The sequence below is a fragment of the Penicillium brevicompactum genome, assembly GCF_028827555.1.
Source record: "Penicillium brevicompactum strain IBT 35665 chromosome Unknown utg000001l_segment0_segment0, whole genome shotgun sequence".
Lineage (NCBI taxonomy): Eukaryota > Fungi > Ascomycota > Eurotiomycetes > Eurotiales > Aspergillaceae > Penicillium > Penicillium brevicompactum.
Window position 1 is genome coordinate 1,710,708 of NW_026623203.1, and position 24,677 is coordinate 1,735,384.

General features: G+C 51.2%; 10 protein-coding genes across 10 annotated transcripts; 4 read left to right on the forward strand and 6 right to left on the reverse strand.

The window, feature by feature from the left end:
* Positions 1-140: 140 nt before the first annotated feature.
* N7506_000422 (uncharacterized protein) lies at positions 141-1,045 on the reverse strand (the record flags this gene model as incomplete). Its single annotated transcript, XM_056949718.1, is given in 4 exon segments — positions 141-257; positions 343-804; positions 859-919; positions 936-1,045. 4 exon segments carry the CDS (start codon positions 1,043-1,045, stop codon positions 141-143), a joined length of 750 nt encoding a protein of 249 aa, XP_056815633.1.
* Positions 1,046-1,939: 894 nt separating this feature from the next.
* Positions 1,940-7,491, reverse strand: N7506_000423 (HECT-type E3 ubiquitin transferase UFD4; the record flags this gene model as incomplete). Its single annotated transcript, XM_056949719.1, has 4 exons — positions 1,940-2,136; positions 2,198-6,997; positions 7,074-7,153; positions 7,211-7,491. 4 exons carry the CDS (start codon positions 7,489-7,491, stop codon positions 1,940-1,942), a joined length of 5,358 nt encoding a protein of 1,785 aa, XP_056815634.1.
* Positions 7,492-8,858: 1,367 nt separating this feature from the next.
* On the forward strand, positions 8,859-9,795 carry N7506_000424 (nicotinate-nucleotide adenylyltransferase; the record flags this gene model as incomplete). Its single annotated transcript, XM_056949720.1, has 4 exons — positions 8,859-8,992; positions 9,073-9,156; positions 9,221-9,494; positions 9,547-9,795. 4 exons carry the CDS (start codon positions 8,859-8,861, stop codon positions 9,793-9,795), a joined length of 741 nt encoding a protein of 246 aa, XP_056815635.1.
* Positions 9,796-10,440: 645 nt separating this feature from the next.
* On the forward strand, positions 10,441-11,667 carry N7506_000425 (uncharacterized protein; the record flags this gene model as incomplete). The annotated part of the gene is made up of 2 exons (XM_056949721.1): positions 10,441-10,797; positions 10,888-11,667. The coding sequence occupies 2 exons, from the start codon at positions 10,441-10,443 to the stop codon at positions 11,665-11,667; spliced, it is 1,137 nt and encodes a 378-aa protein (XP_056815636.1).
* Positions 11,668-12,118: 451 nt separating this feature from the next.
* On the reverse strand, positions 12,119-13,127 carry N7506_000426 (class I SAM-dependent methyltransferase; the record flags this gene model as incomplete). Its single annotated transcript, XM_056949722.1, has 2 exons — positions 12,119-12,873; positions 12,944-13,127. 2 exons carry the CDS (start codon positions 13,125-13,127, stop codon positions 12,119-12,121), a joined length of 939 nt encoding a protein of 312 aa, XP_056815637.1.
* A 325-nt stretch (positions 13,128-13,452) lies between these two features.
* On the forward strand, positions 13,453-14,302 carry N7506_000427 (dienelactone hydrolase family protein; the record flags this gene model as incomplete). The annotated part of the gene is made up of 3 exons (XM_056949723.1): positions 13,453-13,540; positions 13,587-14,027; positions 14,088-14,302. The coding sequence occupies 3 exons, from the start codon at positions 13,453-13,455 to the stop codon at positions 14,300-14,302; spliced, it is 744 nt and encodes a 247-aa protein (XP_056815638.1).
* A 589-nt stretch (positions 14,303-14,891) lies between these two features.
* On the reverse strand, positions 14,892-16,588 carry N7506_000428 (putative proline permease; the record flags this gene model as incomplete). The annotated part of the gene is made up of 2 exons (XM_056949724.1): positions 14,892-16,197; positions 16,254-16,588. The coding sequence occupies 2 exons, from the start codon at positions 16,586-16,588 to the stop codon at positions 14,892-14,894; spliced, it is 1,641 nt and encodes a 546-aa protein (XP_056815639.1).
* Positions 16,589-17,695: 1,107 nt separating this feature from the next.
* On the reverse strand, positions 17,696-20,029 carry N7506_000429 (putative C6 transcription factor; the record flags this gene model as incomplete). The annotated part of the gene is made up of 6 exons (XM_056949725.1): positions 17,696-18,086; positions 18,151-18,242; positions 18,291-18,902; positions 18,974-19,391; positions 19,444-19,939; positions 19,987-20,029. The coding sequence occupies 6 exons, from the start codon at positions 20,027-20,029 to the stop codon at positions 17,696-17,698; spliced, it is 2,052 nt and encodes a 683-aa protein (XP_056815640.1).
* A 600-nt stretch (positions 20,030-20,629) lies between these two features.
* Positions 20,630-22,666, reverse strand: N7506_000430 (putative MFS sugar transporter; the record flags this gene model as incomplete). Its single annotated transcript, XM_056949726.1, has 7 exons — positions 20,630-20,935; positions 20,991-21,147; positions 21,204-21,298; positions 21,353-21,544; positions 21,626-22,035; positions 22,116-22,205; positions 22,273-22,666. The coding sequence occupies 7 exons, from the start codon at positions 22,664-22,666 to the stop codon at positions 20,630-20,632; spliced, it is 1,644 nt and encodes a 547-aa protein (XP_056815641.1).
* Positions 22,667-23,091: 425 nt separating this feature from the next.
* N7506_000431 (uncharacterized protein) lies at positions 23,092-24,543 on the forward strand (the record flags this gene model as incomplete). The annotated part of the gene is made up of 3 exons (XM_056949727.1): positions 23,092-23,172; positions 23,239-23,313; positions 23,377-24,543. 3 exons carry the CDS (start codon positions 23,092-23,094, stop codon positions 24,541-24,543), a joined length of 1,323 nt encoding a protein of 440 aa, XP_056815642.1.
* Positions 24,544-24,677: the final 134 nt, after the last annotated feature.

Genomic DNA, 24,677 nt, shown 5'->3' on the forward strand with positions numbered 1-24,677 from the left:
TTTTTAATGTCAAGATGTGGCACTGATTACTTGTGTTTGATACACTGTGGACAAATTTGCAAACTCCCGATGTCGAGATGAGTTAAATCACACACTAGGAATTGACGTAACTATAAGCGCACATCTTCCAAAGCTCATTATTAGTAGCCGGCAAAATCATAAACGAGCTTTTGACAAATGTGCTGGCCTTTGCTTGTCATAATCACGACCCGTCGGGTGAAGTAGCGCAGTTCACCGATCATTTCGAATCCCCAAATCTACAGTGAGAATGTCAGTTCATAGTCACGTCAGACTTGCAAGATACCAGGGATTGGAAGAATGATAATAACGAAGGAAACAAACCTGCTCTGCTGTCCAGTCCAGTTTTTCGCTACGCTCGAAGGTGTGTACCCAATAGCCCAGGATTTTATCCCCAGCCTCATCGTCCTTTGACTCGACCAAGAAACCAGCTGACTTGGTCCAGTCCTCATTGATCTCTCCGGTCAGAAATTGTTTAATCTCCGCACTCGTCGTATTTGTCTTAAGGTCGAACTCTGGCCTTATGGATCCATCCTTAACAGGAGCCCCAGAAACGAATTGACTAGAAGCCCTGACTGCCCCAAAGAAATAATCAGTGTGATCATATTCCTTCCAATCCAGCAAACGCTCCTCCTTTGTTCCAGACAGTCCACCGGTGGCTGTTTGTATGAAATCGATCTTGATTGAAGGTTCGCTGGATTGGCCGTCTTTGATTGGGTATTGTAGAACCTGGAGATAGATAGTCGCGAACGAAAGAGCCTTCCGTAAAAGCCAAGAGATTTTTTGCTATGCATTGGTTAGCCCAGTCATTGCCAAGGCGTTGGGCCATCAATCTCGCACCAGCTTCAGGGCGGCATCAAACGAATTGCTTGATAGTTCCTTATTCTGGATTTCCACACAGCTGAATTAGTAGTCACTCAGAATAGATCTCGCCGATGGCGTCGAGCTCATAGTAGAAGGCATTATCAATTACCAAGATCCAATTGCCATTGAGTCGCTCAATATTGGTGTCCGGGGATGCAGCCATGGCGTTGATATGTCGATATGTCGAGATATCGTGTGGTCAGTACGGAGTACGGAGTAATGAATTTGGGATTGGAGCTAAATGTTGCTTCAAGTCAATTCGACATCACCCTCTGCAAATATATGACCTGAAAGTTTTGGATTCGTCGATTGCCGTCATGCTCGGCGGAAAAAGCAAAAAAGGGCCGCGCTGTGTTACGGGGCAAATAGTTTCTACGCCCTTGCACAAGAACTCTGAGATACGCTGCGGGAGACGGCTTGTCATACGTGCGGTGTAAAGTGGAGCGCCCTTGGGAACTGCAAAAAGAGCCAAGATGCAGGGGTCTTGCTTCCAGTATAGCCCATTCGTTTTCGTGTGACACAGATCGTCCCCACCTGCAGAAAATCTGGGAAGAACAAAGCTGCAGGACGGAGAACCTTGTACTGAGAACGATTGCGTAGAGATCGACAAGAATGACCGCATGCCTTGAACATTTCAAGCCCTAGAGGTCGGCAATATCTAGTAGATATCAGAGAGCATTGCCTAGGCAGAGAACTCCAAGGTTCCTCCGACCAAAGCTCCAGCAAGGGATATGTACGTTTGAAGAAAAAAAAGGTGACCATTGCTATCTAATACCACTATTGTTGGAATCCCACCTTGACGCCCTTCAGCCCAGACGGCATATGAAAAAGGACAAAGGGCAAGAAAAGTGAAGGGAAACAGACCCTAGAAAAGCAAGATTGTCCGTCCGAAAACCTGAAGAATGGGGGGGAATGAGGGGCGATAAAATCAAAAAGAACAAGGATCGCACATCGTTGCATCGTAAATAGGGTCTCATCCTTGCTGAGAAAGACAGATGGTAACTGGGGGAGATAAAGAAGAGAGAGGGAGATCAGGGAGCGGCGACGGTCGACGGGACTAAGAAAGATGGAAGGCGCCTTGGCCCTCCTTGATGGCGACGGAGAGTCGTCTCTTGAGGGTCTCCAGGTCGCTATAGTCCGGGAGTTTGAGGTAGTTGACGCACGTCATCACACTGGGGAGATAGTCATCGGGTGTATATGGGTGTTCGCTTGGGCGACACACAACGGTGAAGATGGGAGTGAGACTCTTGAATCCTGTTTGCAATATGGTTAATACTCGTCCATTTGCGAAGAACAATAAGGAGAGGGAACTTACCTCCAATGGGAAGTTTGGGACTACCAGTGACAAATTGCAAGAAGTCACGGCGTTCCTGATTATCCAACTCGCTCATGGTCTGGAGCAGGTTTCGCACGCTGCGACTGTCCATATTGAAGCCGTGATCGGCCTTGATAGAGTCCATGAGTGTCTCGATAGACCAGTCCTCCTTGGCTTGTCCAAACAACATGACAAGTTCGCTTGGAGTGAATGCCGAGAGAGAAGAGTAAGGGAAGACTTGGGAGAATCCTGTGCGGAAAGCCTCGACCTGGCGACGCACACCACTGCCCAAGGTCATATCGATCACCCGGTCGATGTAGGTGTCCACGTTTTCAATTGACAGTGGAACATCGGTACCGCCGGGGATCAACTCAATAGATGGGTATCCTGGTAGTGTGAAATCCAAACTCAGGTCATCAACCTTGACACCGTGGACTGTGATATCTTGCAGAGCCTCAGCTTTTTGGTTAGGCGAGAGTCGGTCATCATTTTCAACCGCGTTCTTTTCATTGACAAATTGCTTCAACATGATCAAAGACTTTGCAAGGTCTTGATCAACTGCTTTGACAGTTCCCAAAGAGGGGGCGACAGAGGACATTGTGTCTGCGATGCGGAAGAAAGCCGGGTTGAAGGAGATATCAATGATTCGGGAATCAAGCATGGAACGGGCAACGAATTTTCCAAGGACCTTGAAGATATTCAACTGCTTCTTGCCGTTGTCCTCGTTTGCCTGCTGATCACTCATTGGTGCCGGGAATAAGCCGCGTTTACCGAAAGCATACTCTGCCTCAGAGCTACCATCAGTGTCTCGCCAGATTTTGAGTTTCTTTCTTGAGAACTCCTTGGAGACTGTGGAGTAAAACTCAAGAGTTGGTCCCAATCCAGTTCCAACTTCTTCGAAATATTCAATTTCGAGAATGCTTGGTGAAGACCCGTAAAGCTCCATGACCTTCAGCGCGGAATCCAAGATGCGTGTACGAGAGATTCGAACTTTTTGGCGTTGCAATTTGCCCATGAATGGGCGATCGTCACGGCGCAGATCCCGCTGGCTGTCCTGACCACTCACAGAGGCTTGCCACCTGAGCATTGCGCGCGAATAACCAAAGGCAGTGGACTGCAAGAACAAATGCCTGGTCTCGAATGGGAATAGGAAAGAGAAGAGTCTTGCAAGGTCCTCACTCCAAGTTGGAAGGCAATCGCTTGCCACAATCAATGGCTCTTCTAATTGTCGGTTGATTTTTGCGGTGAGCTTGGTGTTGATAAATTGGGCCAACGGTTCCGAGGTGATGGGAGCTACGTCTTTGACATCCGTTAAGATATCATCGATAGTGGCATTCATTTCATGCAACCCGCGAAGAAGACGAATGATAGATGCGGTAGTGGCATCTTTGCTTAGGGAGCTCGGGATGTCAAGAGAATCTCCTTGAGAAGAGGCGGCTTGGGATGTTGAAGGCAGGGTGGATGGCTCGGGAGGTGGGGGCCCCGGGACACGCTTGTATGTGATGGTGTGGACAGAAGACCAAACGTTCTTAGCGCTAGCCTCGTCCAGATCTTCACGGTCGTGGTGAACACCCCTATAGATAGTCGTCTCGAGATCCACGTTCTTGCCGTCCACAAAGAATTCCAAATGCCAATCCTGGGGAACCGAGGCCGTAGCTGCAGCGTAGGATGAGAAGGGACGCCCAGCATTTGCCAACGAGCTGTTGCTGCGGCTGTGAGAATGAGGGGTCGGCGCGGACGAAGAAGGCTTTGGTCCACCTGTTGTATGAGATGGTGTTCCAATTCGAGTGCCGTCCTCCTTGCGAGCAGTGACTTTGCCCTCGGTTCCAACCTCCATGTTGACGGCGGAGGGGTCAGAGACGTTGTCCACTTCCAAGTCCTCATCAAGGTCATCAATGGCGTTGAGTTCTTCATCTTCATCTTCACCGCCATCCTCATCTTCGTCGGTCAATTGTCTTTCGTCGGCACATTCAAGCGGCTCATCATCGTGGTCCTCGTCCTCGTCTTCCTGTGTGTGTGCTTGTCGACGGTGTCGGTGGCGTGTGCTGGGAGAGTGAAGTGCGTCTCCGGATTGATCGGCATTGGATCCAAGTAGGCCTGTGCGACCAGGCACAGCTCCAGACCCAGAGGCCAACTGATCACGGAGTCGGGCAGCCGTCGCAAGTTGGGAGAGAATGGTGTCACGGTTGGAGCGAGATGAGCGGGGCTTTTCGGCGAGGGCGATCCGTGGGTGAAGGAAATCATCCAAAGCATGGAAAGGAGCAATGGCATGGATCGACACCATGATGTTTCGATAGGGGCGAGGAATCTGTGAGTCATCTTCGGCAATCAACTTCAGGCGCAACTGTTTAGAGAGCATGTATGCTGCATTGTTACGGGTGTTTTCCAATGAGTTGTGGCTGATGGTAAGAACTTCGAAATGTTCCGTCCTGCTGAGTAAATCCTGAAGTTTCCGAATAAGAACACTGAAGGGAGTCGTGGCTGTGCTTTGGCTCTGGGCTTTATCCGAAATCGAAACTCCCATGAATGCTTGCAAGAAGGCAGCTCGGGCATCGCGAATGGAGGGAGCTTGGTGGTTTCCAAGAACGTCAAGAAGAACCTGTATGATGCCAGAGTTCAACAACTCAGAACTCGTGATACTCTCCAAAGCCTCTCCGTCAAAGTAAGAGGCAAGTTGTTTGAACAAAGCAAGGCCGCCGTCGGCCCCGTGCTCGTACCGAGATCGGATTTCAGAGGCAAGGGACTTGAGCGCAGTCAGGATACGTAGGGCTTCTGCGCGAACGGTTTCGCCATGACTAGCCTCGTAGACCTCAAGGAAAGCTTGAGCATCTCGAATGACAACATCATTGAGAGCAGTCTCTAGTTTTTGCAGATTGCGTGGGGTCGGCGCATCATCCTCGGAATCCGACATGTCTTCACCATCGTCATCCTCGCCTTCATCATCAAAGTCATCGGGATCCTCATCTTCATTGTCGTCATCGTCTCGCTCGGTTCCTGACTCCCTGTGAACTACGTGAGACGAGTCCGCAGTGGTATCCATGACTGTCGGGTCAGATGAATCGGCTTCTCTGCCCTCGGAAAGAGTTCCTTCAGACAATTTTATAATCTCAGAAATGACACCTTCACGATGGAATTGATGCTGGTAAACATTTTCAAGTCGCTGGAATAAGAGCTCGGAGCAACGCAGCGCCAAAGATACAAGGGAGGGATGATCTTGCTGGGAGAGGATAGAAGCCAAGAAAGATGGATAGGGAACAGTACGAAGAGCATCCTCAATCAACGAGGGCTCCAGAATGTGTAACATCTTCAACTGTGCAATGAGGACCTTTTGGCGGACATGCAAGTTGACCGTGCTCGAGTAAGCATCAGTGAGTGTGGGAAACAGGATCATCGCAAAACGCTTCAATTCGTTCTTGCAATCTTCAAGCAATGATCGTCTGTCTTCCACATTTTCTTTTGATTTGGGTGATCTCAGGCCAATTGACATATGGCTGTCAAAGTAAGTGCTCAGGAGGTTGTCCGTTTTCGAAGCATCGCGGCTAGGGACGCCCGGAAGAAGCTCGCAGATAACATTTAAAGTTTCATAAACCTGCTCCCGTGGACGGTGGATCAGTGCCTGCATGACCAGAACACTGTCCATCTTAACGGCTGTATTGTCCACGTCCTGTGGGGGAGATACGCCAGTCAAGATCTGATAGAGAGTGTCGACCACGTCCATTTTGAGAAGCTCGTTGGACAGCCGTGGGCTTGTTTTAGAGGTGATAGCCAATACCCTAAGGAATTGAGTGTGAATATGAGGTCCAATCAAGTTGGTTGTCCCCGGCAGCAAGAGCCGGAGAACGGCTTTGAGCATCGCGGGCTCAATGAGTTCCTCGAGGTTCTGAGGTCGGTTCTTGAAACTTTCAACGATCCGCGATACACAGAGGCACCCCTGCTCCACGACCTTAGGATCATTGCTAGAAAGAACATTCAAAAGAGTGGGCATTACGTCCCGCACCACGGGGAACGAGCCATTGGGCAGGTTCCGGCAGCAGTTTGCAGCCGTCGTTACCGCTGTTCGCTGGGTGCTGGTAGGGAAGAAGTCAAGATAGGTAAGACAGGCCGTCAAGCCACCTTCACGCACAATAGAGGCAGGGAAGTCAACGGAAATTTTGGCCAGGGTACTCAAGGCCTGTTCAGCCAGATCAATGAACTGGATATCAAGAAGTTTTTGGCACAGGATCGGTACAGCGCCGCCATAAACAACATTCGCAACGGAGCCCCGCAGGGCTTCCATTAAGTTTGCAAGAGACCGACATGCGAGGAGCATGATCTCGGGGTTCTCCTCACCAAATTGATTTGGTTGCATGAGAGTCACAAGCTCCTTCACGTACGGGTCAGGCGAGAACTGACCAGCCAGGTTATCCTCATTCGAGATAAGCAAGGTATCTGACAGCTCTTGAAGCGCACACAGCTGAAGGGATGGGTCATCTTTTGCCCTGAGGTTGCAGAGTATGTCCCGGAACCGAGTAGAGGGGCCTGCCATCATCCCACTGAGCGCCCGGAGTGTGCTTTGCAGTCCCATCGGGGCTCGGCCACCAAAGAGACTACTGCTGAATGGGTCCATGTCATCTTCTTCGTCATATGCCGACGGGTTGGCATCATCATGGCTCTGTCCTGTTTGAGAGTCATCCTCCTCCTCAAGATCTTCTTCCTCAACTTCCTCCTCCGCGTCTCGCATTATGACATCGGCATTTGGTTTTGCGGATCGCTTTTTCTGACGGCGAGGGGGCGGGGATTGAGCCGTCGTGCCAGGGCGTTCTGTGGGAAGGCAGAACCACGTTAGCAAAGATCACGTCAATTCACGCCTCATCTCAACAGCCAGCACCAAACTCACCATTGCGGCTGGACTTTCGGCGGGTCGGCTGCGGAGTCACTGTTGATTTGGACGATTCCTCAGAAGGTCGTGACGAAGGCCTAAGAACATGAACTAGTCAGCTCCTTCGATTTTCAAGAACAGCAATTCTGACATACCCAGGTTGTGACATGGCTGGGCGGCTACGGGCGCCTCGACGGGGTGCAGCTGCACCAGGACCGGTTGATGGAGCTGTCTGCGCTGCAGTCCGCGGTCGCTTTGTTTTCCTTGATGGTGACGACACCGCTGGTTGGGGCGGAGCGTCTGCTGGGCGGTCGTGACGAGATGACGCTTTGCGTTTCCGGGAGGAGGTCGATCCGGCGGGAAGCGGTGTATCAGACTCCGCCGGAGGATGTTCTGTAGCAAGTCTCGCGGAGGAGCGAGTAATTCTGGATGACATGAGAATGGATCTTCTTTTTTTGTGATGTGTGACAGGTGAGGGATGAAGAGAGAAAGAAAGAAAGCAAACGATGACCAGAGACGGTCAAAGCGATATGCAAAGAGTTGGGTAGAAAGATGACGAATCGAGAAATGTAGCGATGAATCCCGATGGCGGGCCACCCACCACTGACGAGCCAGATTGTGAGGGCTGCACGATCCGGTCCACACAGCTCTCAGTGAGCATTCACGCGGGGGGCTCGTTGCAGGGTGCGAGCAAGGCGGGGGGGATGGAGGGAGAGAGAGAGAGAGAGAAGATGGGGAACTACCTCAGGGAAGACGAGGCGGTGGAAGTGCCTGGGGAAAGAGGAGATTCCTCAAGAGGGTCCTGGCGGTTGGATGAGGGCCTTTGCCTGGCCATAAGTTATGTATGGAAAGCTCGATTGAGTGTTCACTCGATATGTCCCGCCATTCGCCTATCAGGCTAGCCGCGAGCTGGCAGGATATAAATTAAGCTCAAAGGTAAGGAGCAAGGAGTCCAAGAGATGGAGATAGAAAGAGAGTGAGATAGGGAGATAGAGGGGAAAGGGGGTTGGTTGTGATGGAGATTCGGGGAGCGTCAGGCGGCGGAAGTGCAACATTCGATGATGTTACTACTTCCCGAGGTGGACTCCGTCCTTGTACGTACCTTGGGGCTACTTTCTCAATTTCGTGATCTTCTCTCTGTTAATATTCTCTGAACTCGCTATCATTTTGTTCAACTGAAACATTCTAGCAAATCCAATAAATAGTTCAAATTGACCTTTCTCTTTGGGCACACAAGGCCCGAGAGCTGTGCAGGTGGCACCTAATGTTTGCCCTATTACTCCATTACTCCATTAATACTATACCTGAGCGGAGTACAGAGTACGGAGTAGTGTTCTATACTACAGACTCTTGTATACTTTTGTACCATACCCCTACACAGTATACCCCGTTGTCTTCCAAGATTATACATGCTACATTCTACCGGCTATATCCCCTGGCCTATCACCGACCGGCATTGTTAGATCTAACGATGAACTCGCGGAGATCACGCCGACCTAATTCGACTCACCGAGATCTTAATAATCAACTTTCAATTAACCGACTCTTCGCCTACATTATAGCGCTGTCTGCTGTTGTCTACTGTCTGCTTTTCTGCGATCTATCATCTGTTGCCTCTTGTTGGTCGTCAGTCGATATAAACTCATCTTTGCCCTGTTCGCCTCCGGCGCATTCCCTTGCCGCCTTCGGGTTTGCCCCCTCCGATTTTGTCTTTTCCCCCGCTTCTGAACATATCCCCCGATATATCTCGGCTATTGGCAACCTACACTATTTAAAAACTCTCTATTCCTCATGGCCGCTGAAATGGTTGGAGGCCAGAGCGACGACGTTCACCAGGCCCCCGCCAACATCACCCCCGCCTCAATGGACGACTACACCTTCCCGGAGTTGCGCCTCAAGCGCACCATGAACGACCCGGAGAAGACCCCCTCCTGCTGGTCGCGTGTGGCTCCTTTTCCCCAATCACCTATCTACACCTGCGCATGTTTGAAATGGCCGCCGATCACGTCAGATTCAGCTCCGACTACGAACTCATCGGAGGTTACCTGTCCCCCGTGTCAGATGCCTATCGCAAGGCCGGTTTGGCTAGTGCAGACCACCGGTAAGGATCTATTGATTTGCTTTTCATCGCTCCGGTGACCCCGAGGCTAATGGGAATATGTTAGGGTCGCGATGTGCCAACTCGCCGTTGACCAAACCTCCGATTGGTTGATGGTGGATACCTGGGAACCTACTCAAAAAGCCTACCAGCCGACCGCTGTGGTGCTGGACCACTTCGATCATGAAATTAACGTGGTCCGGAACGGCGTTGAGGCTGCGGATGGAACTCGGAAGCCCGTTCGCATTGCTTTGCTTGCGGGCGCAGATCTGATCCACACAATGTCTACACCGGGTGTGTGGAGTGAGAAAGATCTGGATCATATCCTGGGAAAATACGGCGTAAGTTCTGGTTATCTAAAGGATCAGGATCGTCTGGCTAACTTCTTCCCAGTCTTTCATCGTTGAGCGCAGTGGTACTGATATCGATGAAGCCCTGGCCAGCTTGCAGCCCTGGAAGGACAACATCCATGTTATCCAGCAACTCATTCAAAATGATGTCAGCAGCACCAAGATTCGGCTCTTCTTGCGCCGTGAGATGAGTGTTCGCTATCTCATTCCAGTCCCCGTCATCCATTACATTGAGCAACACCATTTGTATGAGGATGACGGCACGACGGAGAAGGGCAAGGAGCGGGGATGATCCCAATACTGCCTTCGGGCGCCATAATGACCCTAGCGACGCAAGATCCCGATACGATACCCCCGGCTGTGTATGACAGATGTTGATTTTTCTTTTTCTTTTTTGGGGAGTTTGGAGTTCAATTTGCAGAAAGCAAATCATTCGAAGTGGGACAGTGTGCTATCGCTGCAATCCCGTATAAGTCGGTTCTGTTACAGTTTTTCTCTTTCATTTTCCTTGCTTTTATGTGTAAATATAAAGATGTCATAGACTTCGATGGAAATGTACATCCGTACATTGCCTATTTGATACTTCCAAGGTAGAATCCTTGGGAGCGGCACGCAATACGACGTACTTTACAGTTAGTAATGTCCACGAAAATCCCCACATGCACCATCAGCACGGCAAATGACACCATCTAACCGACCTGGAGCTGCGTCTCGCAGACATCGGTTGGCTTAGGGGATGCCTAGATTAATTGGCCGAAGGCGCTAGAAGACCACCCTCGATCCGATCGCCCGCATTCCGCCCTGTTATCATCCGTTATCGACTGACCAACTCTCTCCACAAACGGCGAGGTCTTGAGGCCGAGGGACCGAGAATTGGCATCTTCCCCCAGCTCCCTCTCTAAACCAGTATGCCCGATCTCTAGCCAATTGACACACCATGACCATGTCCGAAGCCGACTCGTGGCCCCTCACCCCTCCCGGTTCTTCCGATCCTCAAACCAAAGATGTCTCGTCCGTCGTCACGGCAATCCATGTCATAGCCACGGAGCGCGCTGCCCTCGCCCACCTTGAACACATCTACCAGACAGATGCGCGAGCGCAGCAGGATCTCGCCCGGGCGGTGGATCGCATCACGCGTAGCGTGCGCGAGGGCGGAAAGCTGGTTGTCTGCGGGGTGGGCAAGAGTGGGAAGGTGGGACGAAAGATCGAGGCCACGATGAACAGTTTGGGTGTGTACAGTGCGTTCCTGCATCCGACTGAGGCGCTGCATGGAGACCTTGGATTGGTTCGACCGGTAAGCCACCTGCAGAGTGCTTTTGTCTTGTCCTTTGACTTTGAGCTGTGCCGCAATTGAGACTGGGACTTCGTGCTAATCGATGCGCAGAATGATACCGTGCTTTTAATTTCCTTCTCTGGCCGTTCGCCAGAGCTTCTTTCTTTGCTGCCGCATTTGCCGTCCACTGTTCCACTCATTGCTCTGACTTCTCACACACACCCGGCGTCATGTCCGCTGCTCGCGCTGCATGCTCCTCTTGGCATGGGTATTCTTCTGCCAGCGCCGATTCATGAAGATGAAGAGTGCTCGTTCGGCGTGAGTGCGCCCACGTCGTCAACCACAGTAGCTTTGTCTCTGGGTGATGCATTGGCCATCGCGACTGCTCGCAAACTACACACGGCCACGGGCAAAAGCCCTGCGGAAGTCTTTCGAGGCTTTCATCCCGGTGGTGCTATCGGGGCTGCATCGGCAGCTCCGCTGGCGACGCCGTCTAGTGGGATGTCGGCAAGAACTTCTGACTCGCCGATGTCCCTCTCTCTTGTGTGGGAGGAAAATAACAACACCTCGTTGATACCTCCTTTCACCCTACAACCGCCGCCGGCACAGCAACTGATCCCCGAAGATAAGATCGTACCCCTCCAAGTGATTCCCACGGCCACGTCTTCGTCCGGCTTAGTGAGCGACGTCAGACTCCTGGACATTCTCCTCACGGCTATCCAGAGCCCCAATGCGAAATCTTGGGTGTTTCTGTCACCGACTGAAATTATCCCCCTCGACGTGTTCGCTCTCTTCTTTCACCGGGCGGAGACATGGACATGCGCATTTCTGATGTCGCAGTCGACGATCTCGGTGTTCCTTTCAGTGTCCCCCGGAGCAACTGGTTGTTAGTCTCAGACTCGACACCACTTGTTGAGATTCAAGGTATCCTGTCTGAGTATCAACGAGGGTCAAATCCAGTTGCGGTGATCGGCCTTGTGAAGGACTTGGCCAATCCTAACAGCTGCTTCGGGGTTGTAGATGCTGAGGAGCTTTTGGGCGAATGATATGAATGCACAGCGACTAAGCTCCATTCTTTTCACATAATCTTGTTGGCTTTTATGCTCTTGTGTTACGATACAATCGATTGACGATGTTATGCCCGCACATATACAAACAGTGATTTACCCGTCTCTCCTACTGAGATGGCTTCTCGCGTTGAACAAGCCCACGCTCACGACTTCGGCTCTAGTACACTGTATAAACTAACGCCAATAATATTTCTCATGGTGATATAATCAGTACATATGCAACCCACTATAGTACACAACTCCATCTTATCTTCCACAAATCCTACACCAATTTAAGCCTTGGAAATTGGCTTGATACCCTTGTGAATGGCAGCGATTCCACCAGTAAGGTTCTCGAAGCCCTGGCCAGGAATCATGAATCCAGCCTTTTGGATCATGCCCCTGAACTCCTCCTGGCTGGGGAAGCGCTCAATGCTCTCAACCAGATACTGGTAGCTGTCTCGATCACCCGCAACAACCTGTCCAATAAGAGGAATAGCACTGAAGTTCCAGCGCTTGTAGATTCCATCCAGCACAGGGTTATCGACCTTGCTGAACTCCATGCAGGCAAAGACACCACCGGGCTTGAGAACACGGTACGCCTCATTCAACGCAGCCTGCTTGTCCGTGAAGTTTCGGATACCGAAAACAACAGTGTAGAGATCCACCGAGGCGTCCGGGATATGCGGCATGTGTTCGGCGTTCGCTTCGATGAAGTCCAATCGCTTGGTGTTGTAGTAGGGGGTATCGAGGGAGCGCTTGCGACCCTCAGCCAGCATATCAGCGTTGATATCACTGATCGTGACGCGAGTCTCCATGTCGTGGTTGATATTCGTGGCGTGGTCAAGCATCCGAAACGCGATGTCGCCGGTCCCGCCGGCGATGTCAAGGATGTTCCAGCCGGGTTTGTCGGCGGTCAGGGCGGGGAGGCACGAGCCTGGGTTTAGGGATCGCACGAAGTGGTCTTTCCAGAGGCGGTGGATGCCCAGGGACATGAGATCGTTCATGCGGTCGTAGGAGGCTGCGACGGAGCTGAAGACAGCGCCAACTAGGAGATGTCAGTCTGAACTTTAATGGGGCCAATTGATCGACTCGCGATCGATTGCGGCATTATTTACCTCGCGTCTCCTTCTCTGACTCTGGGACATTGGTGAAGCCGAAGTGTGTCATGCGGTCATTCTCGGACTTGTTCTGCTGGATGCGGCTGGCGCAGGAGAAACAGCGGTACGGGGTAACAGGCTGGAAAGCACGACGCTTTGCACTGTAGTGCAAAGCGCGCCAGGCGGAGTTGGACATAGACATGATGCTGTGTTGTTGGAAAGCTTGAAAGGGCAACTTTTCAGCAATCTCCGCCGAGTCCCACTGGTGCGTGCCCATAACCATTAGCCGCAAATGTACCAATCACATCGCGTAGTTTCCGAAAGCTGCATATCTGCTTGATTTTCGAGTTATCCTCTATCAAAACGTCTACGGATTTTACGGGAATAGTATTCCAAAGTGATGGAGTTAAATATAATCTCCGAGCTCAAGCTTGAGTGGCTACATATAAATCAACGTATGATATGCCATACCTCTCAGCTCTACACACAGTGCAACCAGACCAGTCCTAGAGTCACTGCAGCTGAAAATGACTTCAAATCAGCTTTCGGAATGCTGCATCAAAGGCACTTTACATGAAGGACAGGCCAAAGGCGAAATCAAAAGCATTGGGAATAGTAAACCAACCCTTCCAACTGCACTTCAGTCACTAACATCTCATAGCTTCCACCTACTTCGCCTACCCGGCAGACAACTCAACCAAGCATGCTATTCTGTTATTGACGGATGTACTGGGACACAAATTCCTCAATTCCCAGCTTTTGGCCGATCAATTTGCTTCCAACGGATACTTCGTTGTCATGCCAGATCTGTTCAATGGCGATGTAGTTCCAATGAACAGACCAGAGGGATTCAACATCATGGACTGGGTTAAAAACCACTTGCCCGCTCAGACCGAGCCTATCATCAATTCTGTGCTGAAAGAGATGCGTGAAAATCTCGGCTGCGAGCGCATTGGCGGAGTGGGCTATTGCTTTGGTGGAAAGTATGTCTGCCGGTATCTGAAGCCAGAGAAACTAGATGTTGGGTTCATGGCCCACCCAACCATGGTTGAGCCAGATGAATTGGGAGGAATTGAGGGCCCACTGAGTATTGCCGCTGCAGGTATGTTGTGATAACCTTGAAACCTTACGGTGGGACTATCGCTTATAAGACTGGATGTAGTCCGGGACTTTGTGTTTACAACTGCTAAACGGCACGAGAGCGAGCAAATTTTGGATCAGCTTGATGTGCCTTATCAGATTAATTTGTTCTCGGAAGTTGAACATGGCTTTGCAGTGCGTTGCAATCTTGACGAGCCCCTTCAGAGGTTTGCTAAGGAGCAGGCATTCAGCCAGGCTATTAGTTGGTTCAAAATGTTCCTCGATACCCTAAAATGAAGTTTATCTTGTCCGATAGATATACAGCGATATACATCCATGAATACAGATAGAAACTATATCAGATTTCCAATCTGAACCTATGCCCTCGAGCACATCGTCCTTCAAATTCTATATTGACCACCCGAAGTGAATTGAAATTTGACTTCCAAGGGTTATGAGGATCTGCACTTCCGTCGCTTGCCGCTTTTGGCTTCATAGCTTGTTTATGATCTTGAGCGTCGATCTTCCTTTCGTGGTCGTAGAACGGAATTGAGTAACTGCGGAGGCATCTTTGATCTGAAATCTTGTTTGCATTTGTACAATAGCCGAGAAGCGAATTTTGGTCATTGTTGAAGTCCAGTAGGATCCAGGGTGACCTCCGCGCGCCCCACGTTGCCCCAAAGCCCATCTCATCTCAAGCCGAATGGGCTGGGATTTGGGCCTGATCCTTAGGCCCACCAACGGGTTGTGGGCTTTAGCGGGAGCCCAACGGGCCCCAAACAACACACCCGTGGAAAATCGTCCTCAAACATTCGGGATTCATTCATTGTCAAGCACCAAGGGACAGTGTAGACATGAGGATTACAAATTATATACACAAGTGTTATCACCACATCTTCTCCCATGCCCGATGTACCCAATTCATATTCGCCAGCTCAGCCTTTCGGCGTTCTTCGTAATCACCCTCCTCCCAAATTTTGCATTCTTCGTCAACTTCCGCCTTCCCACTGTACAAGTCTGCATTGATCACAGACACGAATGAGGAGCGATGATAGAATTTCCAAAAAACAAACATGACGACCCAGAATGCGAGGCCGAAGTACGACGTGATAAATCCTTGGACACTGAAAGGCTTGAAGACAGAGAAGCCGTTGAAGATAGCTGTCAGGCAACCAATGATAATAGCGAGAATGGCGCCGTAGGGCTGGAAGGGTGCAGCCCAGGGCACAAAGGTCTTTCTGTCAATTCCTTGGGCTTTCATAGCACGATACCAGGCAATGAAAACACAAAGCATACCAGTGTATGTGAGAACAAAGGCGATAGTGGTCAGATCCACGAACCAGTAGAACACTTCAACGGAAGAATTGCTCGCCACGAGGAAGGTGATGCATGACAAGACCGATACCACAATCACACAATTGATAGGAATACCAGAGGCAGTACACTTCAAGAGGAACTTGGGTGCTTGGCCATCGCGGGCAAGGGAGTAAAGCGTTCGGCTAGAGCTGTAGAGATAGGCGTTTCCACACGACCAGCCAGACAGCAGGATGAGCAGGTTGATAAGATCTGGAAGACCGCTGATGCCCAGGTTCTGGATGCCAATAACCCAAGGCGAGGCAGCAGATCCGGATGCGCCATCACTAATGGCTGACATGAGACGAGGATCGCGAGGGTTGCAGATGATGCTGACGGCCAAGACACCGACAACGTAAAAGCCAACAATGCGCCAGAAGGTCATCTTGACGACGCGAGGAATGGTGACTCGCGGGTTCTGGATCTCTCCGGCAGCCAGGGCAGGCAGATCCGGTCCAGCCACTGAGAAAGCAGCATACACCATAACAGAAAAGAATCCCAGGAAACGACCAGTGTTGCCATCTGTATAGTACTCGAACATCACGCCGTCGGTCCAGTTCCGGAAGCCGTAGACATCGTGTCGGGGGTTTCCACCAACCATTGTGATGAATGTCAGGAAGACGAGTCCGATGAGCAGGAGGATCTTGGTTGAGGCCATGATGAATTCACTCTCCCCATACCACTTCACGGCAACGAGATTCAGAATGGTGCACACAATGAGCGCCATGGCTACCCACACCGCTGGATTGACGCCCGTGTTCCAGTAGCCCATGACGGTGGCAACGGCGGAGTATTCCGTACATACTAGCATCACACCACCGTAGAAGTATACCCAGCCCCTAGGTATGTTAGCAACGAGGGGAGCCATACCAGCAGCCAAAGTCACAAAACTCACATCGCAAACCCAAATGCCGGGTCAATGAAACGTGCAGCAAGTTCGAAGATCGATCCACGGATAGGAAGATACGCAGCCATTTCTCCGACACACAGATTGACAGGCAGGATGAAGAGACATCCCCAAACAAGATATCCCAGAAACAGAGACAGGGGACCGGCATCACGCAAATATGATCCAATACCAACAAAAAGTCCAGTACCAATCGAACCTCCGATGGCCATCAATTGTACATGTCTGGAAGCCAGACCACGCTGAGTCTGTCTGAAAGGCAGCACCTCGCCTTGACTGGTGTCATCCTTAGGACTTAACACTGTTGATTCTTTCTTCTCCATTGTGAAACGCTAGGCGAGCCTGATACTACTCTATCCAAAGAAGCGGGGAACATTATTCTTTATATGCGCGCTGATGTTGGGGTCAAGCGTATAGACTTTGAAGGTGCGGAGAGGCCGCCAAGCAGGCCCTGATAGAGGCATGCGAGTGACATGCCAGAGATACGGGCCGGTGGTGCATGACAGATAACTCAAAAATGTCATAGCAGAGACACCGGACAGGGGATCATAGGAGTCGGTCTTAAAGGGGGAAGAGATGGCGATGCTAAGGTTGCCAAGTGATAAGCTTATCGAGTGCTTGACTTTGACTTGGAGAGAAACTCTTTCGAGGATTAAGTAAATAGGGCTCTTCTGATAAGAGAATCCTGGTCATTTGGCCTATCATTGGCTAAATATGCCGGAAGTTGACCGGATATCAAAAGCCCTCGTACTATCTGGTTATCGTTGACAACTACAGAGAACACACCTGGGCACTCTGCACGGAGTATACCTTCCACATCTACACCACTTAGCCCAAGCCGTCCCACGATACTCGTATCTCGAATCAAATCAAAAAGCGCAAATGCAAAGCTTAACCCAAACAGGAAAGGTCTACCCCGCGTTTTCCAAGTAAAGGGGCGGACTAAATCGATTGCCTCGGAACAATTCGTCTGAATCTCAATGATACATTGGAGACATGGGGTCCAATGGGGTCGTACGCTCGGAGGTCTCCTGCGTTGATGTGGGTGGCGTATGACGAACCCTGCGGTGTGTGGTTTTAACAGCTTCACCCGCGTTGGTAGGTATAACTACAGCAAGTTGAGTCTGCAATTGAATGCCAGCTTTGTCGAAAGCAGACTTGGATTTTCGATGTCCCCATTGCTGGGTATCAACCCAGTGTGCAAAAATTTGACATCAGGGTAGTGTGTGGACAAGGTTCAAATATCACGTTCCATTCCAGCCGACCCAGATATGCGAATAGACCAATAACCACAAATCACAACCGTCCACCCAGTGATATCAAATTAACTAACGTATTGACATGAATGAGTATAAACAAATGATAAAACACAAGGCTTTTCTACTCTATTCCAAAAACAAAGGACGCCGCCTTCAACTCCCACACGAAATCTATTCAAACGCCAGAGGCATGAAACCCTCTGGATGAGCACCGCCGTCCAACGGCCATGGCCAATCCGACAACAGCTCCGGCGGCAATTGGAACTGCATCATTTGGTTATCCACCGGAGGTCCAACGACCGGACTCGGTCCACTGTGTATCCCAGTTGCAGGACCACTGGGAGGGATATAGGTGGTCGCTGGCGGAATTCGCATATCGGGGTTTGTATCAATGGGTACGGAATTGGGGTGCGGAGGGGGATGGCCGGCGCTGAGATTCAAGAGCCGGGATGTTCGTATGTACCCGTCTATTCGGTCCACTTGAGACCGAAGGCGTTCACTGGCGCCTGCTGCTCGCTGAAGGCCTGTTTCGAGACGGCCGAGGAGATCTGCCATTTCGAGACTGGAAAAACGTTAGGGTTGTTTCTTGGCTTTCTTTATTTGGTTTTCAGAAGTTTTATACTCACAGTAATGTGCGAACACGTTGATAAGATGCTTCCGACAAGCTTCCTTCCATGACAGATCCAAGAATGTAACCGATACCACCAAGATGATGTAGCTAGAAGAGATAAGTGAGACTCTAAAGTAAAGGGGAAAAGGCGCATACCAGAGGGGAGCTAATAGCCTTCAAATACTCCACTGGAACGTTGCTGAAGACACTCAGCAATTCCCAAGCCACGTCACATTTGCGGTCTACTCCGAGTTCCTCTGCCGACAAGAGAACCATGCGAAGAAGCTGTAACGTCGCTTGAATATTGGCTGATTGGAATCCAAACAGATCCTTGGCCATGTCGCCAGTCGTGGGCGGGGTTTCTTTGAACTGTGCTGGTAGAGCGGCATACATCGACAGAACCCTTTCCATGACCGCTGGTTCTGACATTGATGACGGGTTGAAGAGAGACCAAACTTGTGAAGTACCATTGGCAGATGAGAAGCGACGTCGATTGCCATCAACGACGTGCTCTAGTATCCGATATAGATCTGTTGTAAAATTCCACCCCCGAAGCCATGCAACAGGTTCTCTCGATACAACAGTCACATCGCCTGGGCTCAGAACGCTCGACGCCGGAGATACGGGTGGGAGCCCGTACCCGTGCGGCGTGATAAACTCGTCGTCGACTTCGCTGGGGTATCGCACGAGAGAGTGTGCTTCGCGATACCGAATCACACCTCCCCACACAATCGTGGAGTATATGTCTAATGTATAAATGGACCAAAACTGGAAACATGTTAGTATCTGGGAAGAGAGGGTGGGCGAGGGAACCACGCGGGGAAGAATGTTCAACATACCAGCCTTCGTCGCTCCTCGATTTCAATTGGGCTGAGATGCTTCGGCCAAAGCTTCTCATCATGTAGCCCCTCCATGCTAGTAAGTGTATGGTACATTCCCAAGTATTTTTGCATGTTCTTGATCTGGCCGTTCTGGATGCTGGCGATGGCGAGGATAGCGCAGGCGCGCATATAATTCGTGCCCTTCGCCGCCGCGAGGTCTCGAGGAATAGAGTCTTTCGCCGCTGCGTAAAATGCTTCCATTGGGGGTTCTGCAAGCTCGTCGCGATGCCACCGATTGGTGAACAATGCGCCGTCCCGCGCCCGGCCTGAGACCAGCGCACAGACGGCCATTGTGGATGCAAAAAGTCCGGGGTTGCGAAGATGTTCTTGATTATGTACTCTCTCGATGAATGATTGTTTGTGGAAGAGGGGGAAGCTAGAGTTCGGTCAGCCGAAATGGACGGGGAGATGAGGCGGGGTGTCCTTACATGGGATAGACAATTTCAAAGTATACTTGCACTAGATTGCGTATTTGGCGATCACTAGCAATGGCGAATGCGTTCCATGAGTTGCGCAGCGCACCATCATCATCGTACCCCTCGGTTGCGACACCGCCGGCGTTGAAGGTCGACCAGGGATCGTTCGTCAACGACGGCCGGTGAACCCAGTCAGGGTAAAATGAGCTCCTCGAAGTAGAGGAGTTAGACGTCCTCCCTGTAGCCGGCGCAGTGGGCGGAACAGGGAGGACGTTTTCCGAGACAGGGGTCCTGACCAACGGCGTCTCGCGGGTCGGTGCTCTGGTGCCAGCCTTGACGCCCCGTCGTTTTGCCGGGCGATCGAAGGTACACGGGACGTCAAAATCCGCGCAATTCTGACACCTGCCTAGCGTATCTTCACTTCTGCCGCATTTGATGCTGCGTCTGTTGCAGAAGTCGCCTAGATCCGCGTGAGCCGCGAGCTCTGAGCTGTCGCAATCCGGGGCAGCTGCCGCCAAGCGCGAGTGGAGTATAGAAAATTGAGAGAGGACTTACAGGCTTTGGAGACGCGTTGGAGCTTTCGGGGTTTTTGCGACATTCAATTCATTGAACCATTCCAAAGTAGCTTGATCTGAAGGGCAGAGATATAGCCCACTGCGGGAGGAGGTTCAGCGGGCCGGTCGAAAACGGGGTTCGGGGTCTGCACGGAGACACGGGGTCGCGTGGGCTGGGGATCCTGCGAGAGAGGGTGCCAAAAAAAAAGCTACCGATAACTTAAACCAGACAAAGTCAACCAATAAAGCTCTCTGATGACGATGCGCAATCCATTGAACAGCTGGAACTTGGTGGGTGAAGCTAAAAGTCGACATTAAGGTTGCATTTGGAAGCGCTGACTAATCTATCAATTGGGCCCCGGGGGGAGGTGATCCAATGCAGTGGGGAATCGGTCGATCAATTTGATTCTCGAATATACTAAAACAGGGAGGATGAAGAGCTCTAACGTAGATCGCCTTGAAACAAGGCTTGATAAATTGTGGTTCTAGAATGCGGCTCTCTGCCACTCTCCCTATTAGAGCTCTATATAACATTATGTGCGGGGCTAACCCCCTTCCTAACATGATCTTATACATGTGCGATATATCCGGAATTATAACCAAAAGCATTACACTCTGCATCCTTGTAACGGATACAGTATATTCTAAACGGTGGTGACCTCGGCAGAGGCGCTGCTCTTGACCTCACGGAGAGCCTGGTCCGCGTCAACACCGTGTTCGGCGAGAACATCACCGTGTTCCTTGTAGGCTTGTTCCATCTTCCAGAAGAAGGGACTGGAAACGGAGAAGAGGGCATCGATGGACTCGAGGGAACGGTTGCGGGTCTCGGGGTAAACTATTGAGCCTTGGATTAGCTTGTGTGGTGAAGAGTGAGGTGAGAGAGCCTTACAGAGATAGACAATGGGGATCCAAATCAGGTTCAGTCCAGCAAATAAGAAATATGTACGGCTCTAGAGAATAGGTTAAGTAGTGCACGGGGTAAGAGGCTGAAAAGGGGCCACGCACGGTCATGACATTGAACATGATAGGGTTCACTAGAGTGGTCATACCCACACCAATGGCCCACCCAGTGATTCCGAACCCATTACCCTGGGCTCGGAGATCACTCGGGAAGATCTCCGTGGGGACCAGGAAGGCGACAGTGCCCCAGGTGGCAGCATATCTGTGGTTGGTTAGTTTAAAACGGCTTAAACGGCTTCCAGGGGCTAGACCACCTACCCCAAGTTAAACAAAAACAGCATCAGCACTGCACCAGGCGCATACTGAGCTGCGTTTTCGGGATGTTTCAGAGAGCCTTCATAAACGGCTCCAGCCTAGAACAGTAGTCAGCAATCTCAATTCAATTGAAGCGTGGTAGGGTGGCTTACAATCAAGTTGACCGCAAATAACACGGCAGCTCCACCCATTAGGCAAACACGTCGACCCAGGCGGTCAATGATCTGAGCACTGATGATAGTACCGATGATTCCAATTGTATTGATTCCTCCAGCAAGGCCATTTTGTTTGATGTCGCTGTAGCCCGCCTGAGCGAGGAGGGTGGGAGAGTAGGCAGTGACGGCCTGTGCGGTAAGATGTGAGCGGGAAAACCTTAAAAACGTTGGAAGCAAATCCCGAAGTCACCGAGAAGGTCACTCACTCACCGTAATGCCCGTCCACGACGCCATGATCTGCAGCCAAACACAAAGCCAGGCGCGTCGGCCAAGGTTGAGGCCTGGTTTGCCACCCTTTCCAACCAAGATCTTCACAAACTCCATAGGCGAGCTAGGCTTGCTACCCTTTGCAGTGGTGACAATCTCCAAATATTCCCGGTCGATCTCATCCTGAGAAGCTCGGTCTTTGCGAATCCGGTTCAAGAGATCGCGCGCCTCCTCATTGCGCCCCACCGACGCCAAATAGCGGGGGCTGTCCGGTAACATCTTAATGAAAGCCACCAAAATGAGGGCAGGGAAGCACTGGAACGCCAACAAAAACCGCCATCGCACGTCCGAGTATCCATTATTCACGAAAGCGAGGCCGAAGGAGATCCAATACGCGACGGAGATTCCTAGATCTTCACAATGACGATTGTCAGCACTAGCCCCCACAGTCTCACAGCACAGTCCACAGTGGGAACACGAATGGATTGCTCACAATTTGCAATGAAGACATAACCCAAAAACCCGCCCCGGTGTTTCGCCGAGGATGTCTCCGAGACCAGTACTGGGGTAATTCCAGTCAAAGCTGTCAGATGAGACGAGTCAGAAATGTCCTTTTGATCGACCTAAAGCAAAGCTAGCTGGGGTCTCACCGCCGGTTCCAATACCAGTGAGCACACGAGCACACAGCATGAAATTCGAATTTTGAGCTGCCGCCTGCAGCGCGCCTCCGACCAGCGCGAACAGTGATCCTGCCAGCAAACCGTTGATCCGCCCAACGCGATCTGCAAGCCATCCGCCGGCAAAGCAACCGAAGATCGCACCCAGGTAGTAAATGCTGACAATTCCTCCCTGGTGAGTGGTGTCTGTCACTGTGCCATCAGCCTTACCAATGCCGACCTCGGTGACATAGGTTGGGGCACTGTTGACACCTCCCATCACACCCTGATCATATCCCTCGAAGAAGATCGAGACCAGCGAAAAAATCTGAATGGCGACATTGAGCTGACGTGGCGAAAGCCGCTTCCAAAATGTGGTGTAACCCATGTCTAGATCCCCAGATCCCGATCTTGAAGCAAAAAAGAAGCAATCCTTGTTATGGGTCCCGCCCCCGGCAGTTGTGAAGACTCTGTATGGGCCAGTGCTGGGGTGAAATGGAGCTGCAGTTCACGCGGGGGGGCTCAGCCACAAGGGTCAACCGTGTAGCCATTTAGCATTCAGATTTTTATTTAGGCGCCAAATAGGCGTTTTACCGATCATCCCTTCTGGCGTCCATGCTTCAGGCTAAAGATATCAGAAATCAGAATGCCAAAGCGTGCTATTGGTATCCACTGGTTCGAGTCTGCCGGCTGCGCTCTGGACCGAGTGTCTGTTAAATATAGTCCAGAGTCCGTGTCAAGGTTTTTTTCCCTTCTCTCTGCCTTCTCTTTTGTTTTCAATTTTTCCTCAGAGTCCAACTATCATTATTCAATATGGGTTCTTACGCAGGGAACGATAGCACTGGCAATGCCCTGGATATCACTGTCCTGGGGTTGAACAGCGGAACGTCTATGGTAGGTGCCCCCCCCGGCTAGAAGCAACAAAGACGAAACTGGAACATCAAACTCATTTGTGAATAGGACGGTATTGACTGCGCCCTTTGCCGCTTCCGCCAGGAGACCCCAGAGTCCCCAATGCACTTCGAACTCCTCAAGGTAAGTGTTCCCGATCAACACGTTGACGCCCCACAGAGAAATGTGTATTGACCAATAATGCAGTATGGCGAAATTCCGCTTGAGCCCGTGATCAAGAAGCGGGTGATGAACATGATCCTGCATAATAAGACCTCTCCGTCTGAGCTGTCCGAAGTCAATGTGATCCTGGGCGAGACCTTCGCCTCCGCCGTGCACAAGTTCTGCGAGGACTACAAGGTAGACATTAACTCGATCGACGTACTCGGATCCCATGGCCAAACAATTTGGCTCCTCTCCATGCCAGAGGCCGGCGAGACCCGCAGCGCTCTGACGATGGCCGAGGGCACATTCTTAGCCTCGCGCACAGGCATCACCTCGGTTACAGATTTCCGCGTTAGTGACCAGGCTGCTGGTCGCCAGGGTGCGCCCCTCATTGCCTTCTTCGACGCACTGGTGCTGCACCACCCCACCAAGCTCCGCGCATGCCAGAACATTGGTGGTATCGCCAACGTCTGCTTCGTCCTGCCGGATAGCCACGGCGGTGTTGACGAGTGCTACGATTTCGACACCGGTCCTGGAAACGTTTTCATCGATGCCGTTGTCCGCCACTACACCAAGGGTGAGCGCGAATATGACGAGGATGGAGTGATGGGAGCCCGCGGTACTGTCAACCAGGAGCTTGTCGACGAATTCCTCACTCACTCCTACTTCGCCCTTGAGCCACCCAAGACGACCGGCCGCGAAGTCTTCCGCGACACTCTTGCCCACGATCTCATCGTCAAGGCCGAGGCAAAGGGCCTCAAGCCCGACGATGTTGTCGCCACCATTACCCGCGTAACCGCTCAGGCTATTGTCGACCACTATCGCCGCTATGCGCCTAAGGGCCTCGAGATCGAGGAGATCTTCATGTGCGGCGGTGGTGCCTACAACCCCAACATCACGGCTTTCATTCAGAAGAACTACCCCAACACCCGAATCATGATGCTCGACGAGGCTGGTATCCCTGGTGGCGCCAAGGAGGCGATTACATTTGCTTGGCAGGGTATGGAGGCTGTGGTTGGTCGATCTATCCCAGTCCCCACTCGCGTTGAGACTCGCCAAGAGTACGTCCTGGGCAAGGTCTCGCCTGGCAAGAACTATCGCAATGTCCTGCGCCAGGGCATGAACTTCGGTGCTGGTCGTGATCACCTTGCACCTGTCAAGGAATTGGTCAACTACATTGATGGAAAGGTCTTCAACAACAAGTGGTGAAGTATCTTCTTCTGTTTCTGGACTCCCCTGCGTAACGGATTTTTGGATGCATATTTCGGTGTTTCTTTGGCGTGGCTTACAACAAACATGTACATGCTCTATATACATATATGAAATGATGAATGCCTGTGTAT